This window comes from Salarias fasciatus, chromosome 1, assembly GCF_902148845.1.
Source record: "Salarias fasciatus chromosome 1, fSalaFa1.1, whole genome shotgun sequence".
Taxonomy (NCBI): Eukaryota; Metazoa; Chordata; class Actinopteri; order Blenniiformes; family Blenniidae; genus Salarias; species Salarias fasciatus.
The window spans coordinates 16,260,806-16,278,621 of record NC_043745.1 but is presented as its reverse complement, the minus strand read 5'-3'; the positions used below and the strand labels follow the sequence as shown (position 1 = coordinate 16,278,621).

General features: G+C 42.1%; 1 protein-coding gene across 2 annotated transcripts in view; it reads left to right on the top strand.

The window, feature by feature from the left end:
- Positions 1–17,816, top strand: part of mdga1 (MAM domain containing glycosylphosphatidylinositol anchor 1) — a 181,821-nt gene that overhangs the window by 62,508 nt on the left and 101,497 nt on the right. For both annotated transcript variants that reach the window (XM_030100324.1, XM_030100242.1), the window contains exon 4: positions 11,582–11,756. In XM_030100324.1, the coding sequence (XP_029956184.1) occupies positions 11,582–11,756 (175 nt within the window). The remainder of the gene's footprint in view (positions 1–11,581; positions 11,757–17,816) is intronic.

The following is a 17,816-nucleotide window of genomic DNA, read 5'->3' as shown; positions in this document are numbered from 1 at the left end:
TTCTGAGCTTTTGTACCTGATGAAGTCCTTGAGCGAGTCTTACTATCCCTGCAGCAAACTTGTAAAGCTTTTAACCGACCTGATCAGACTCCGTTACAACATCCAGAAAGCCATTAAAGACCTAAACACCTCTAGTTGATGGGGTTTAAATAATTTCCCTAATAATTAATAACTTAGCAGACTATTTTTTTCATCTTCTATTTGAATGACTTTCAGTTAGATAACATGTAAAAGTGGAGAAGGCGGTAAAAAACAAAAAGGCTTTTCTGATGTTGAATTTTTGAGTATGAGCATAAGGCTTTTTCCCTTGAGGTGTCTTTTTTTTTATTGTTATTGCAGATTAAGTTCTTCCAAAGTCCTATTTGGAACTAAGTGTTCTTCCATTTTTGGCTGTACTGAAAATGTTTGTACAAAAATCCTCACTGACGACACAAAAGCAAATCATATCTATATGAAGCCACCGGCTTCAACGTGCACTTTTTAAATTACATTTTGATGTTTTAATTTGCTTCCAATCAACCTGCATTTAGGATGATTGTTCTAATCATTTATTCTAATTATAACTGCATTTATTTATTTTTTTATTTTTCTATTCCACTTCTCTCCTGCAGTTAGGTGTCTGGAACTCACAGAAGTTCATGTGAAGCTTCTGATGTTGATATTTAACTTTTGTTCAGAATTAAAACACATAAAGTGCCCTTTGTGTGAGTGTGAAGCTGTGTGTCCTTGGCTATTCCAGGCAGACAGAAAGTCAACACAGACCAAATCAAGTTAGAGCTGAAAACAAAAGCGCTGGTTCTCGGCGATGATGTGTCTGGATGCACAATTTCTGAACTGGACTCCGCTATACCTCGTCTGTGCATTTGAGTGTCTCTGGAGTGTCTGCTGCCGTGGTAACGCACTGTACTTTGTAGACAAACCCCTCTCTGAGACTAAAAATAATAAAGATAAGGTCTAAATGTCTGTACTGTATGTCTGTGCTCACAAACTAAAACGCAGCGCTGGAGAGGAAGTAGACTATTAAAAAGAGACTTTGCAGAGAGACTGAGAGGAGAAATGAAGTAGGTGTGATACTTTATGTGGATCTTAGAGATTCTTTTCAAACAATTCGTTGGGAAAGTGACCATATTCCACAACTTCAGCAATTATTTTAGGCGCAGAGCACAAGGTTAATAAACTGTGGTTCTTTGATTTTATTTGAGTTGGGGAAAATAATGACAATGCTTGACACCAGTTTCTACGTCTCACGGCAACATAAACACTGTAATGCTTTGTGTTCTGCTTTGGAAAATCATTTCCTCTCATTCAGCGCTTTTGTTTGAAGCATCGCACCGAAATTTATGAAAATTTGAACAAAAGAAACCCTGAAATATGATCATATCCAGTCTGCACTAAGTGTTCCTGTGGTTTTAGAAAGATAGATAGATAGATAGATAGATAGATAGATAGATAGATAGATAAGGCACGGTGATTTAAAGTGATCCAGAGTGGTTTCAACAGGCAGCGTAAAAAGCAGCTGTACATAAGGTGCTCAGACGTTCCACAATCACCATCTATCAGTCCCAGTGTGATCATGGCCGCGACCCCCCGGCCCCCACCCGACCACTCAGTGGTGAGTGGTCCAGTCTGATGGCGAGGGGACAGAAGAGCTGTTGAGCCTGTTTGTGGAGCAGGTCAGAGACGGCGGCCTGGAGCTGAGCACACTCCCCTGCCTGAGCGCAGGATGCTGTGTGTCGTCCAGGATGGAGAGGATCTCCTCCAGGATCTGAAAGCCAGAGAGTTCAGCTTTCCTCACCAGTCTCTCCAGTCATGCAGCATCTCTCCTTTTGGTGCTATTAGACAGGACAGACTGGTAAAACATCAGTTTGTACAGATGTTAAAGGATCTCAGTCTCCTCAGGAAGCCTCAGGTGTCGCTGTCCTTTCTGATGCTGACCGTGTTTTCTGGCCAGTCGGGTTTATCGTCCGGCTGCAGTTTACCTGAGAGGTGTATTGGATGTGGTGACAGGATATACTCCTGTTTATGTGTTGATGCATGAAAATCTATCACTCGTTAGCAATGAAGGAGTTTATTCACATGAAAACACGTTCAAGTTACAAACTTTGCGGAAAAAACCTTAATATGACAAAATAGTGCAACAATGATAATTTTCCAAATATGTTAAAGTGTCCTTATAAATGATTAAGATTTATCTATATGAATATATTGTTTTGGTCAATACGAATATACAGTTTATCAGGTATTTACTTAGGAATTATGATTATATTTTCGTGAGTGTTTTTGATGATTTTTGTAGATGGAAAAATGTCCAAAACAAACTTCTCTGCTTGTAAATGTAGTTGTTTGTAAATTGTGACAACTGGTGCATTTAAAGGTCAGAGGTCAATGGTGTTGTGGAATTTTTGGTGAATCAGAGCCGAAGGTGACGATTCAAGGTGTTGAGGCTGCACGAGGAGGATTTATTGAGGACTGCAGAGGACACACACACACACACACACGCACACACACACACACACACACACACACACACACACACACACAAATCAGCTGATTGAGAAGCAATTCTGTTGCTCCGAAGAGAATCTAACCTAACTCTAGCATAATTTTAAGTCAATCCCAAATCAAATAGACAAATATCACAAGAACAGCATGTGTTGTTTCTTGGATGAAAGCCTGTGAATCCAAGGTGACTTGAGGCAAATCAGTGCGTCCTTCTCACTGTTTCCCAGAGAACTTGAAGACAAAATATTATCATCAAATGATGCGATATCTGGGCTGAGTTACTGTTTGATGGTTCTCTCTTTTGCTTGAATTACATTAGTTGTGTCACCAAAACATTGGATTGACCGTCATGGTTACAAATACAATGCAAAGGTCGAGCTGCAGTATAAAGACCTGTTTCCAGGTTCAACAAAGTATTTAATAACTAAAAAAACTACATTCAGATACTTTGTACCATGAAAAACTTGAGCAAGACCAGTAGTTCTGTCTTTTTCTATACCGACAAGATGTTCTGTACTTCTTTGGTGTGTGTTGTGTTTGCACAGTTATTTCTCTGGCTTTTTGTTTGTTTTTCTCACATCCCCTGTGTTTTCCCCTCCTTTAATTTCTCATTTCTCAGCAGCTCGGCGTCATCGTGCCACTCAGCAATGACTTCACCATCTCTGCACCTACTGAAAAAAAAACAGAGCGAGCGCTCAGATTTCTCCATCTCATGCCCTGCTTGTGCTAATTAGCCGTTGCTCATTACAACTAACACATTCAACACGGGCAGAGCGTGTAAGGTAGCGGCTGACACTGCAGCTGACGGCTGTTGACACATCGGAAAGAGCAGCGTGTGTCCGCGGATTCTGTCGGCCCCTGTTTGTTCTCATATGACTCAACCATCTGATGGTCAAGCAAATGTTGGGAAAACCCTTGAAACATTTCCAAATGCATGAATTATTCATAGTCTTTCACTTGAAAGACAAGATTTTTATTTTTTTTTAAGTTTTCAGGGGGTGTGATGATGTATGGGAGGTGCAGGGTGTGTCTGCTCTCGCCTGTTATAAACTGGGATTGGCTTCAGCGCCCTGTGACCCCGGGCAGGATTAGGTGGTGTAGATGGATGGATGGATGGATGGATGGATGTATAATAATTCAATTGTTTTCATGCGACTGTTGGGTTTTTGTCTCATTCGATAACTTATTTATTATAATCAAAGCAGGAATCAGGAACACAATTCCGTTCCACAGTTCTTCCCAGCATGGTGACGTGATGGTGAATACTGATGATTCCTCTGCTTCCTGTAATTTGGCCTCAAACCCGGTCTCATATTACCGAGGCAAAAAAAAAGCGATAAAGGCATTCATATTGTATGACAAGGTTAGACGGCGTGTTCAATATCAATGAGTCAGGTTTATTGAACTTTTTCTGTGTGATGTTTGTGCTGAGACTGGGAGGACTTATGCACGCACACACACACGCACGCACACACGCACGCATGCACGCACACTGTAAGGAATTGCAGCAAATGGCCCATTTTCTTTAAGAGACAAGCGCTGAAACAGTAAATGACATGCGTAAGAGTTTAGTAACAAGCTTATTGACAGTAATCAAGTTATGCTTACGGTTCAAAGTACTCTTGTCAATTACTCGGCGTTCCACTGAGATTACATAATGAAAATGCCATTTAGCTGACATTATGTCTGAACATCCGTCTCCTCTTTTCGATACGATTTTCTCTGCTGGATTTCTCTTCTGCTTTGATCCTCTCCACTTTTTTTCTTCTTCTTTTTTTTTTTTTTTTTTTTTTTTGCAATGGCTAATTTTTTGTTTTGCTGTTCACATTTTCATTTAATTCTTGTTTTCCCTCTTCTTTTTTCCCTCATTTCTATTGTTGCACCATCACTTCTCTAATCTGGTCTCCAATTTTTTTCTTTTCACATTTTCTGTCCTCCGTCTCTTTATGCACTTTTCTTCTTTTTTTCCTAATCTTGTACCTTGTTTATTTTCCCTCATTTCCAAAGAAGCCATATATCCTCTCCCACATGCTCAGCTTCCTTTACAACCTGATGCTCCTGACAGAACAGCCTCCGCTCAAATACTGACGCTTCCAATGACAAATAATACCTCTGTCAGATGTTAAGCCATCAGTGTATTCTCAATGTCTTTTCCCTCCCTTCATGTCTGCACTCGGTGACAATACCATTTAAACAGATGCAGTGCTGCTGCTGCGCATCACCTGCTGTATGTCTTTCAACCACAGTCGCCATTATGTATTTCCTTTCTAATTTTAAACACTTTGAAGGTAGAGAACAATGCAGTTTTTTTCATATAAAAATTTTCAATATTAAAAATTTAATTGTGCATAAATTAGAGGGATTTACATCAATGAGTGAACCCGTTATTCTCTTCATATGACAGTCAGTTCAGTAGGATATTGTAGCAAATCACTTTGGGATCAAATTTATTCTCAGTCCAAAGAGCAAATAATATAAAGAAGTGGTTTCTGTTGGAGGCAGATGAGACACATTTACAGCAAAAGTTTAGTTAATTACTTCTGACAGAACTGGGGAGCTGTACTGACAATCAACCGAACCACAATAACCTCAGATCCAGATTTTAGACACTGCATCTTTAACCCCATATTGTCAACCTGTCCTGCTCCTCTGTTTTGTTCTTTTTTTTTTCTCGTCATCTGAAACACTTTTCCTCTGATCTTACATTTTCTGAGCTTGGGCTCACATTTTTGTACATTTCTCTCTGTGTGGATGTGTGTGTGTGTGTGTGTGTGTGTGTGTGTGTGTGTGTGTGTGTGTGTGCGCGCGCGCCAAGTAGTATTCCCCGATAACAGGATTACCATCTTAAGCCTATTCACGGTAAGTGAGCCAGTTGGACGGATAAAGCACTGTATCGTCAACTCTGCTGGCGTTACATCAAGAAAAGAGTTAGTCGAATTGTGGAAGGCAGGCCTAGCAGGCTCGCTGCGAGTTCCTGGGAGCCAATATAAAGGAGTCAAACTCTGGAACTCCACAGGAACCAGACGTGCTGCAGAGAGGGCAAAAGCCACGCAAGTTAAACATTGCTTACCAAACAACAGAAGCTTCTCGCTTGATATTTTTTCTCTGCGGTTATGCTTTGTGTGTGAAATGTCTTTAGACGTGAGGAGTTTTCCTGTTTTCTCAGTTTTCTCAGATCAGGGTAGAAACTATTAATGTAGATTTTCAGCCTAATTTTTTTTTTAATTGTATGTGTGTGTGTGTGTGTGTGTGTGTGTGTGTGTGTGTTCTTGTATTTCTATCCTTGTCGGGGCCAAATGTCCCCACAAGGATAGCAAAACGTGGAACGACGTGCCTTGTGGGGACCTTTTTCCGGTCCTAAGTAGGAGAAACAGTGTTTTCTTGACCATGTTGTTGTTACTGAAAAAAGTAAAAGTGCAAAAACATTTCTTTAGGGTTAGGCTTTGTTGTGGTGTGGGTTAGGGTTAGGGTAAGGGTCAGGGTTAGGGGCTAGACATGAATGGGAGTCAATGGACGGTCCCCACAAGGATAGAAATACAAGACTGAGCGTGTGTGTGTGTGTGTGTGTGTGTGTGTGTGTGTGTGTGTGTGTTGGGGGGGGGGGGGGGGGGGGGGGGATTTGTGTATTCAAGTCCCATCCATATAAAGCACTCTAAATTGCATGTTCATGTAAATAGATTGTGTTTTCACTTTGCGTGCGGTGATCTGCAAATAACACCATGAGTGTTATACATGCAAGCAGGAATATTAAAATGAGGGTTTCGCTTGCATGAGGCCCTACAGGAGAATCAGATGGAAGCAATATCGCTGCTGCGTTAATTCCTTTGCCTTTTGTTGACCCTGAGCTGATTGGATGGAGCGCTGAGCTCTCACAAGCTCAATAACATTATCCTGTGGAGTTGATCATATTGCCGAAGATAATTATCAAACATACAAGATCTTTGCTGGAAATATGTAAGAATTTGGAACAGAAAAAAATGGAAACAAATTCTGAGTCAAAATTTATGATAAAGTCCACAAACTAAAGTTGTGGTGAGACAGCTGTGAAATTGTCTCTCAGCTCAAACACAGCAAAGCATTTTACACCCGACTGACTGCTTTTATTGATACATGATGATAATATGCTATTTCGTTTGCACGAGTGTGCTTTATTTTTACCCATCTGATTATTCCAGACAGCTGTGTCGGATAATGAAGAAGAGAGATGTGCGAACCCTCCTTCTCTCGGGCACCTAACACCACTTTAGCAGCTTTCATGTTTTGTTGTTTATCATCGACACTTCCTGGTTTGGACAACAGGGCGAAGGGGTCTGACAGCCGTCGGACCACGTCTGCCAGATCCCGCTGATCCTGTGTGACGTTCCACTGAGATGCAGACCAGGAGAGGGAGGGAGAGAGAGGGAGAGGAGCCTGTATGGAAGACAGACGGAGGGAGACGGGGAGGATGGGAGGTGGATGAAAGAGGCGAACAGCCAGCAGACATGCAGAGGGAAAAGAGAGAGATGTGGACAGACACATACAAAGAAAGAAAGAGATCAAGAGGATGCAGGGATACACATTTCTGCAGGTTGAACTGTCAGTACCGTTGACAGAAATTAGTTTTCACTTCTCTTTTACGCTCTTCTTAAAAGCTTATAACGTTTACTTGTTTTTTTTTTTACTATGTGTTACGGAGGTGTTCATTCCATTTAGGAGCCTGAGCAATAAGAGTATCTAGTAACATGTCAGCTGAGCATTATAAGCTCCATAAAAGTAGATTTTATTGCAGGGCTGTTGTATAGGATTTTGGTGGATTTAGCAGGGGGGTATACCTCTAATAAAGTGGCACCTGCTGTTGTCTTAATACCCAGCTGCACTGTTAAGTACAACACTTTGAGCATGACTGCTGCTGTTCTCGAAGTGTGTATCCGCTGGTCATAGTGCAACATGTTTGATAAGGACAATGAAGGTGTTTATGTGATTCTTATAAAGGTCTAGACTTCACAATGGACTCAGTGACAAAAAAAGATTTGCTGCTGTGTGAGAGGAGGAGAGGAGGAGAGGATTGCTGCTAACTCAACAGCCAGCAGCTTTAAATGGAAAGAAGGTTGCATGTGTTCATGTCACGTGTGTGCATGTGTGCACTATTAGGTTTTGTGTGTTCATTTTTATAAATTTTATGAAGGTGTAGTTCTTTTTTTTTTATAGGTTAAGTGACAAATTTATATGTTTAGCTGGGAAAGATAAATTTATTGATGATCAATAGAGAACATTAATAGCAATGGAATTTTTTCTTTAACTCATTGATGTCATTTTACCTATTTTATCCACTTATATGGGCTGGAGCCAATCCTAGAGAACTATAGGTAAAGGCAGGTTACACCCTGGACATGTTATCACACTTTAAGGTCTTTAAATCTGGACTATTGTTATGTGTAACCTAATGGTTTGTGTTTTTGTGAGACTTTCTTGGTTTATCAAATGTTGCTCAAAATAATATTAAGCCATTTGTTATGTGTTTCACATTTTCGAGGAAATCGTCACTGCTTCCAAACTACCGCACACGAGGATCAGAGATATGATCGATAATGGAATATTTAGCAGTCCATTGAACACTGGCTGAGGCTTAAATGGCCCCCGCAACTCAGTCTCCTATAAACAGAAAACAGAGTGATCCTCACAATCCCCGCTCATTGCTCCGACAAAGATCTTCTTTTCTCTGAGCTGTTTCTGTTCTCCTCTTGAAACATCTGTGTCCTCGACAGCGTGCGGATCCCCAGCTGAATACAGAAACAGGGAACAAAACCTGCTGCTTCTCATGTCGAGCGGGATCCCAGGGGACACCGAAACGTCCCCTCGCATTACACTTCCAACAAATCGCGAGAGTTATTATTACAAAAGTGTCTTACTCGACAAATGTATCTTCATCTCCCAGCATGTGTGTGTGGGAGAGAACGTCTGAGGGAGTGTATGTGTGTTTATGTGCGTCAGTGAATCAGTATTTTGACCCAAGATGCAGTGACGAGCATGTGTTTGGCTTTCCTGTACTTTGTAAAGAAATAAAAGAGGAGGTATAGGGAAGCATTCAGTCAGGGATAAGATGAAGGAGAGAAAAGAGAGACTAAGAGAGATATCCACACCAATCCGTCAGGACCTGAGAATAGGAAGAAGAAGGAAAAAAAAAAGGAAAGCGCAGCGCCACACGTCTATTGATGGCAGAAAGAAGAAAGGGGTGTGGAGGGAGAGTGAAAGAGGTCAAAGGAAGAGAGCGCAGGTGATGGTTTTAAGCTGCTGGTGTCACAGGCAGATAAAGGCTCCTCTGCCGCCCGGCTGTCATCTGCATCACACACAATATCCCCTTTATTCGCTATATCACCTCTCTCTATTTTGCTTTATCTGCCACCCTGGTGGAGCAACTCCCAGTGTGATGCACTTTTTCCCTCCCCGTCACACAGCTGCCAGCGATACTCTATATATCATTCCCTCTCATTTTTCCCTCTTTCTTGCCCTCACACCGTGGAAAAAAATACACCTCACTCACACATGCGGTTTTTCTCTGTTTTTACAAGAGATGCCTGCTGCATCCCTCGTCAGCTCACGCTACTTTGACTCCCATGCAGATCCTGTGTCTCTTCAGCCGCAGAAGAACTGTCCTCATCCAGGAATATCCCTCAGTATATATGGCGTGGCAGCATCGCATCGCTTCCATATCCAGTCACTTTGTGTCATATTTTGAGCGCAGCACACCGAGCTGATTTCATGTTCCTCCCGTTTTTCGCCGGCCCTCTGTTGTCGCACCCGTAGCAAAGCAAACCCTCTAAAGCTGCTTTTAACTCAGAGTATAGTATTTCAACTTTTCTAATGTTCCAAAGCCACTATCATACCATCCTGCCATTAGAAACTTGAGCCAGAACCTAATGCTCCTGAGCTGTAATCCCATGAATCACTCTAAAACGCTTCCTTTCTGAAGTAGCAGCAAACAAAATGTCCATAATTTGTAAGATTTTTCACTCATCTTTTAATCCTTGAATAGGAAGGGATAAAAGCAGTCAAACACAGATGCACACTTCATGCTCACTTTCACCCTCTCCTTGTTTTTTGTCTCCCGCAAAGTTACACACACATTCTCACTCTCTCTCTCTCGCGCGCGCACACACACACACACACACACACACACACACACACACACACACACACACACACACACACACACACACACACACACACACACACACACACACACACACACACACACACACACACACACTGCACAGGAGTCACTAAACCATGGAGAGACAGGGTTCGGTTCATTGCTCACCTTGGCTGCTCTGATCAATGGCAGCCTGCCTCCTCCAAATCCCTCCCACAAACAGAGCTGAATAAACAGACAGAAAGCATTTACACAGCCCCTGATAATCCGCTAATCCATATAACCTGCTTTCTAATCAACACACACGCATGCAGATGCATGCGCACTCACGTGCACGCCGCGGTGATTGAGTGCAATGATACGGTAGACGTATCCAGGAACACAGGCAGACAAGTGTGCATGAAAACAGAGATGCACACAAACATTTGCATATGTGGATACACCCATCCCCACCCACACACACACACACACACACACTCAGTCACACACACACACTGTTATCAGTGACTTTTGCCTATTATCCTCTGTGACCTCCTCGGTGGGACATGGTTGATAGTCTCATTGAAGTTGATAACAGACAGAAGGGTTAATGGGGATTAATGGACTGTACACACACAGTTTTTTGGACGCACACACACACACACACAACCACACACAACAGAAAAAAAAAAATATTCCAATGCTGATGAGTTTACAGGCTTCTGTGTATCTCTGAAATGTGTGTGTGCATATGTGTGTGTGTGTGTTGGTGCATTTGATGATTTGTGTGAAAGTATCATGTAGCTGTCGGCTGGGCAGCGTTCCCATGGCTTGATGGGATAATTGAAGCGTGAAAAAGCCATATAGAGTTTGTCAAAACTCTTAATAGTCTAAACGTCAGGGACACCATGAGTGCAGCACTTAGTGTCATTAACTTCCACTCTGCGGAGGAGACAGAAAGATAACCGCATTCATAATTTTGATCAGTTCAAATTCAGACAATTTAATCACTTGCTTAGTGAAATTAAGACTCTTCCCGCCCGTCCTTGCTAATGCACTTCCTCTTTATCTTTGTGTCATCTAATTTTCTTCATGCAGTCGACATGTGTTTCATCAGCTCGCCGCCACTTTACAGTAACTCACGATAGAAAATGTTTTCATACCAGATGAGTGAGGATGGACTCGGGGTGGTTGTGCTCTGGTTGGTGCGGTTTTCTCACAAATTCCCGGCATCACGCTGCCGTCTAATGGTGCTGCTGTTTATGTAGTTTGCGTGTTTGTTTGTTTTGTTAACCTCTGCCTGTACAGGTTTCTCTGTTACTGTGATGTTCTACCACAGTGAAAACACATGAGCGGATGTCCGCTCACTGTGAAAAACAGGATAGAAATTAGACATGCTGCCAGTGCATGTGAAAACATGTTATATTTCACCTGTTTTGGCTGTCTGGATCCCAGGCCCCGGTCTGAATGTAGACTGGATGTAGCCGATCAGTTCAGTGTGGGCTTCTATTTTTGTTTGAACCTTTCATTGACTTTGCTCAGTTTGCTCTTTGGACATTAAAAAAAAAATAAAAAACTAAAATCTTGTTAAACCTCTGGGAAACCCCGTAATCAGGGAGCAGGCTGCGGTCAGGAGCTTGCCAAAATAAGGGCTATACTTAAAGCTCTCAATTAGAAAAGGCAGCAAATCATTGCTTTGCAACTCATTACTACTTCTCAGTGTCACTGGCCAATTTTTCCTTGTTGCACTTTGTTGGAAATGACAAATTGTGTTGTCTCAATAGTTAATGCGCACATGAGATTTTTATCTGGCGATACATGGCTTTGAGTCTGTTTTGCTTCCAAGATTATTAAATCAAAGTGCCTCTTACACCTTTTTCTCACTTACGTATTTACACCAAACAAACCCTGTCCTTTTGTGCCTTTTAACGGACAACTTCTTTTTCTTTCTCTTCACTTCATCCTTCACAGGTGCGGTGGACGAAGACAGCGGGCAGCGCTTCAGACAAGTTCCAGGAAACATCCATCTACAATGAAACGCTGCGCATCGAGGGCATCCAGAGGGTGCAGGGGGGTCGCTACTACTGCAAGGCCGACAACGGGGTGGGGGTGGCTGCCATCAAGTCCATCCGCGTAGATGTGCAGTGTAAGTGGGCAGGGAGAACGACGGCGAGAGAGAGAAAATAAAAACTCCTTTCACTTCTAGACTTCTAGCTGACTTTCGCAATTGCCGTTCCCACTGTTGGAGAATTCCAAGATGGGCAGAGATGGAAAGATTGCAGGGGGAAAGATGAAAGACTGATTGGATGGATGATGAGATTTCAGGTGGGAACGGCTTCCAAGAGTATCTGATGAGTTACGGTGGAGAAGCGTGATGGGAGGATTAGGAGGTTGGAGGAATGGATCCAATGGACCTAGATATTTGGAGTGGGTATAGATAAGAGGGCAACAATTTATCTACTAACTTTATTTTAGAGGTGAAACATTGGTGAACAGCTCACTTGAAAATGTTTCAGAGTGAGTTTACTTCACCAATAATAGCGATGTAAAAGTTCAGATACTCTTGGGAAATGTGAAGTCTGATGGACATATGGAGAGTTTTTTAACAGTTAGTCCAGGCAGTACGAGCTCCCGAACACACCACTTCTCAACTCGTCTAAATCACGGCGGTTCCCTCCATATTGTAGGGAAAACCATAAACATCCCTACATTCCTGAATTTTCTGACAGTCTCTAAACTGACACTGTCAACACGATCAAAACATGATTTATCTAGTCTGATAAGTCAAAGTTTTCCTTCAGAACGTCTTAGATCTGTCCCTGTAATATCAGTCTTTAAAGTGGATGTTGTTTGTAAAATTAAGACATCCCACATAATGCTGCAAATCCTTTTGTCCAGCACAGGCACCAGTACTTCTCCAGATAGACACTTCACACTGAAGTGTTTAACCTGCGACAATGCCTGCCTTTGACACAGTGATTTAATGAAAATTAAAATGAAAAAGAAATCTCTCTCCCGGCATTCGTGGAGAGACAAGAAGTGATTCACAAGGCTGTGTAATGCTGGATCTGCTTGTTGTTTGTGCTGCTGCAGTAACTGATTAAATAGCCTGAATGTGTCAAGATAAGACAGTTTGGCGACCTTGCTCTTGCTTCAAGTTCTATCCTTACTTCTTATGAAAAACTAAGAAATACGTTTTTAAAATGTGTTCCCATTTAGTCAAGGGAACATTTCAGAAAATTCTTTCAGGTGACTTTTCAAGTTGAAGGTGAACAAAGTAATGATGCCAACAATTATTAGAAAACATGAGTGGTAGCGAAGCTAAAAATCACATTAAATTATTTTTGACAACAGCAGGTTTTCTATCTTAGTACGTTTTATTGACTCTTTTGGGATATGTTCTGAACAAATTGTAACTGTGCTCTCGTTTCCCGCCACGTGAGAGTTGAGGAGTGGCGTTGTGTTGCCGGGTCCCGTGCTGCTGCCTGTTTCACTGCCCCACTGTCCCTGCGAGTCAGCGGCCGGGCCGTGGCGGCTGGCTAATTCACATGCAGCCTCATGCTCAACACATCAATACCATTATACGCTTTTATTTCATTGCCAGGACCCCAAAGTCCTTACTCATTTGTTACCACTGCTTATTGTGTAAATAGAGCTTTCCCTCATTGATTCAATCATTGTAATGGTGGGTTTATGGACTAATAGAAAAAGGCTGGTTTCCGAAGGACCCTAAACATCAATTACTCACATTTCATTTAGTGGATTCATCTCTTATTTTCTTTTTGTGCAAAGTAGAATACTATGGCCTTCATCATTTAGCATCAAATCGCTAAAGTTTTTTTTTTTTTTTTTTTTTTTTTTTACATCGCATTCCCAGTAATACATGACAGCCATGCTTTTCCCCAAGGAATATGTCACATACACAGCACTCAGCCTCTTAGAGGAGCACCCCCCCACCCCACACCCTTTCTGAGGATGGTGTTAGTTCTCCCCAGGCGCTCGCTCGGCCTCTGCAGGGGAGCTGGTAATTGCAGGGGGCCTCGGTGGTAAACAGGTTGCATTGTGAGTGTAGTTGTGACAGGAGCTGTGTGAAGCTAACCAGCTCTGACGGCCAAGGCTTGTTCAATTCCCCTTCCCCCATGCTGCGTTAGACCCGGCGGCGATCCGCCACGCTTCCTACACTGGGCGACTTCGGCGCGGGAACGATGTGACAATTAGCCCATGCTAGGGAGAAACGAGAGAGGGCGAGAGAGAGGAATAGATGAAAGTGAAAGGGAAGAAGAATGGGCATGGGGGGGGGGGGGGTCATAACCAGGCGAGAGGAGGCACCAACCATCTAGTGTTAACATGCCAGTGAAGCTCCAGAATCTGCTCTCAGTGTTCTTTTTATTGAATGTTCAACGCTGCCAAGGCTCTAGTGTATCAAGCACATTACTTTAATAATGATCAAACTATTCGGTGACCTGTTGAAACAAGACTGGCCTGATTTATCAGCCAGAGAAGCTTATTGACTATAAAACAGCCCTCTCAGTAATTGTCTTTGTCATAATCATTTAGAGGACACAGAAAATGTTTGCCTCACTAAAACTGAAAAGCTGCTCATCTAGTGTCATAAATTGTTTCTCATTTTCAAACATGCCTGTAAGTATCAGCCTAGAATCAGACAATGGCTGGGTCTTTTCTGTGTATCTCCTAAAATGTGTTTTTTTTTTTGTTTTAATCTTCTAATGCCACCTGCATGGAGCAGCAGAACTCTCACAGAGATAATTCTCTGTGTGATTGTTTTAAACATGCAAGCATCATGTAGTTTGATGATTTAAAATCCTATTTCACCAGTCTTTCAGAATTCCATGTGACTTCTCAAAAAGATGGGAAAGACGTGTGTAACTCTAACAGACACACACACACACACACACACACACACACACACACACACACACACGGGGAGTGTGTGGAAAGAAAATGACGGTGTCACATTTCACCTTAACGTTGTCACGTTGCACTTTAAAGCCATCACAGAGTGAGAGGGAGAAAATATTCTACACAGCCAGTGTGAACGCTGACCTGAATCCTGTCTATTGGATGTGTACTGTAGGTCAAACCTTATCTAAAGAGCACTTGACCTTTTCAGAATAAGCTGAACACCAAGCTCAGGAAAAAAAGCTGAGGTAATGGTGATAGATTTCAGCTGAAATAGATTGTAGTATTAAATTGGCGAAACTTTCACCCAAAGAGGGCGAAGGAGAAGTAAAAGAAATATAAGACAGATGAATAGAGAGGCTTCAAGACAAATGAAGACACGTAAAAGGAGAAATAGAATTTGAGGAGGGAAATGAGAGGGAGGGAGCGATGTACGTAATGAGATAGGTGAAGTCGTGCTTTAAAATTTAGATGCATTCAGCAGAATGGTTATTGGACGAGAGCTTAGGACACACCATCGAGTACAAGGCTTCTGCTCTCCTTCTCTCCTTTTTGCAATCACACTATTTCCTTTCTCATATTTCACATAAAAAAAAAAAAACCAAGATAGAACAGAATAACAGAAGCCTAAACTTTGGATCTTTGTAATCTTTTTTTTTTTTATTTTTTCCGTTTTTTTTGTTGTTGTTGTTTTGTTTTTCATTCTGTCCAGCCCTTGTCTTTGAAATACACATTTGCACACCAGCACGTGATAAAGCAGTGTGACTTGTGTGCATGTCTGAGTGTATAAGAAGTGAGTCAGCTGGAGTGTTTTTTCCTCCGCGCTGAGAGGCTCAGTCAAACAGAGCAGGAGCTTCGCTGGAGGTCATTTACCCTGTATGTAGATTATCTTTGCTCCAACACAGGCACATGGATGCAGGCGGGAATCCACACAGCCGCATGACTTTGAAGGCCCGCTCTTCACACATCTGCTGGCGGCAGACATATGTTTTGCATTTACAGCACATGTACGAACATGCACATCATATCATAACAACATCGGCGCGTTTGCAGGTATGCGGCACGCACGGTCACACCTCAAAGTGTGAGAGCGAGCGAAAAACTAAGAGAATGAGATTACCAGAGAGGTAGACGGAAGCTTAAAAGACAGCAGGGAAAATGAGCGGAGAGTTGCAGGACTAGAGCAAAACCACGCGCTCAGTATTCAGCTCTGAATTGAAGACACATACAGCAGAAGTCATTCCTTCATTCTTACAGTCGACACCTTGTATCTCCTCCTCAGTCATTATTCCCACTTTTTTTATTCTCTGTCTGTATCTTTTCTTGGTTGTTTTTTTTGTTTTTTTTTTTTTTCGATGTCATGTAACTTTTATTCCCTCTTTTATGTCATTATTTATTTTTCTGGTCTTTTTTTAAGCAATCAGATTAGATTCTCAAGTATTGAATAACCTGTGTCAGCTGTGCCAATATACAACACAAGACCATCACTGGACCAAATATAGATTAAATATATGGGTTTCCTTTGGGTTTTTTTTTTTTAATTCAAATTGTTGAAAGAGCTTGCAAAGTTCTCCCTTTTGCCAATTTCCCTCCCTCCCGTTTCCACTGAAAGCACACACAGAAACCTTTTCATTGATCTACAGCCACTTAGATTGACTTCTCCTTTGCCGGCCACCCGGCTATCTCCCATCCACCCCTCCACCATTACACCTAGCGTCCTTCTATCCTTTTCACACCTCCATCGCCCTCATCAACCAGCCGACCAATGGCCTGGCACGCTAACGGCTGAGACAGTGGGGCAGTGAGCAGGCGGGTTTAACTTGGAGTAGCCTCTACTGATGGGATGGACTTGGTTCAGAAACCCAACTGGTGGAGACCATTAAGAAAAATGGTCTTTAAAAAAAAAAAAAAAAAAAAAAAAGTGGGTGTTTCAGCTGAGATCAGAGCTCATACTCCTCTGTGGATTTAATATTCTCTCCAGGACAGAACAAGGTAAGTGGAAAATTGATGGGGGGCAATCAAAATGATGGTGACAATACCGATGCTAATCACTCTGATGGAGATGTTAATGCAGATGTGATGCAGTGTTGTGACAGCTTGAATTGAGGAGGATGATGAATCATTCAAAAGTGCAGGTGTGTTCTCGCTTGACTGCTTTAACTCGTCTGCTTCGTCGTGCTTTAGTGATGCTCCTAATTTGGTCATGCTGCTAATTTCTACCAACTTCGATAGGGTTTTTTTTTTTTCTTGTGCACGTTTTCTTTTCTTGAATGTTCCATCTTGCAGATTTGTAGTATAGAAAATAAGGATGCAATCTGAGCTGCATTCCAGTAGTTCAGTTTGAAATCGTGAAATTTGAGAATCCAACAACTTGATCTGTGACGACACAACACATGGGACTCAAAGTTTATCAGTGCAGATCCATTAGCTGATCTTTCCAGGCACCTGAGAGCCAATGGTGAATTAAAATGGGTACAGAAAAACAGGAATCAACTGTGAATTCAAGTGAATTTTAACAAGTGTGTTAGAGAGCCAAAAAAGAAGAAGAGAAAAAAAATGCTTTCAGTGACGGCCTTTTCACCGAAATTGACACTAACCTGCTGTGGCGCTGTCAGTAATAACTATACAAGTGAATGAAGTACAAAACCATGAATCTCCAAACGTACACAGGCTCTTTCACAGCTTTGGCAGTTATCACCCGAACTGTCACTTGGCTTTGGGAGTCAGTAGAAGAATGTGTAATCTATTATTCCACCACTGTGGCTTCAGAAAGAGTCTCAGTTCAGCAGTACAAGTACTCCGAAATATGTGTTTTTGACAGCGGGAAGCACACACTCACACATTTCATCAGCCATAAACAGCAGAGTGTGAGCGGCGTTTAATTTGTCCATTTGTGGCCCGAACCGTCAGGAAGAAACGCGCTTCAGGGTGACACAAAACCAGTCTGAAGCGAGAGAAATTGGGAATATGACACCGCTGGAGAACAGTGGGACGTATCCATGCATGCGCTGACTTTATTATGAAACAAAGGAACCACAGCGGTTAATCCAATATTCAGAGGAAAGAAGCAGAAACAGGTAGTTTAAAAGAAGCTTTGACCTTTCGATGGGACTGAAGTTGAAGCCATGGGGGGAATCACTGGGACACTGCGCCGCTGTCTGAGTCACACAGCATGGCAGATGTTCACACAAAGTTTTTTTTTTTTCTTTTTCTTCGCCTCTGCCCACTATTGCTTTCACATTTCCTGTGAATTTCATGTATTTTTCACTTTCTATCTTTCTGTTTT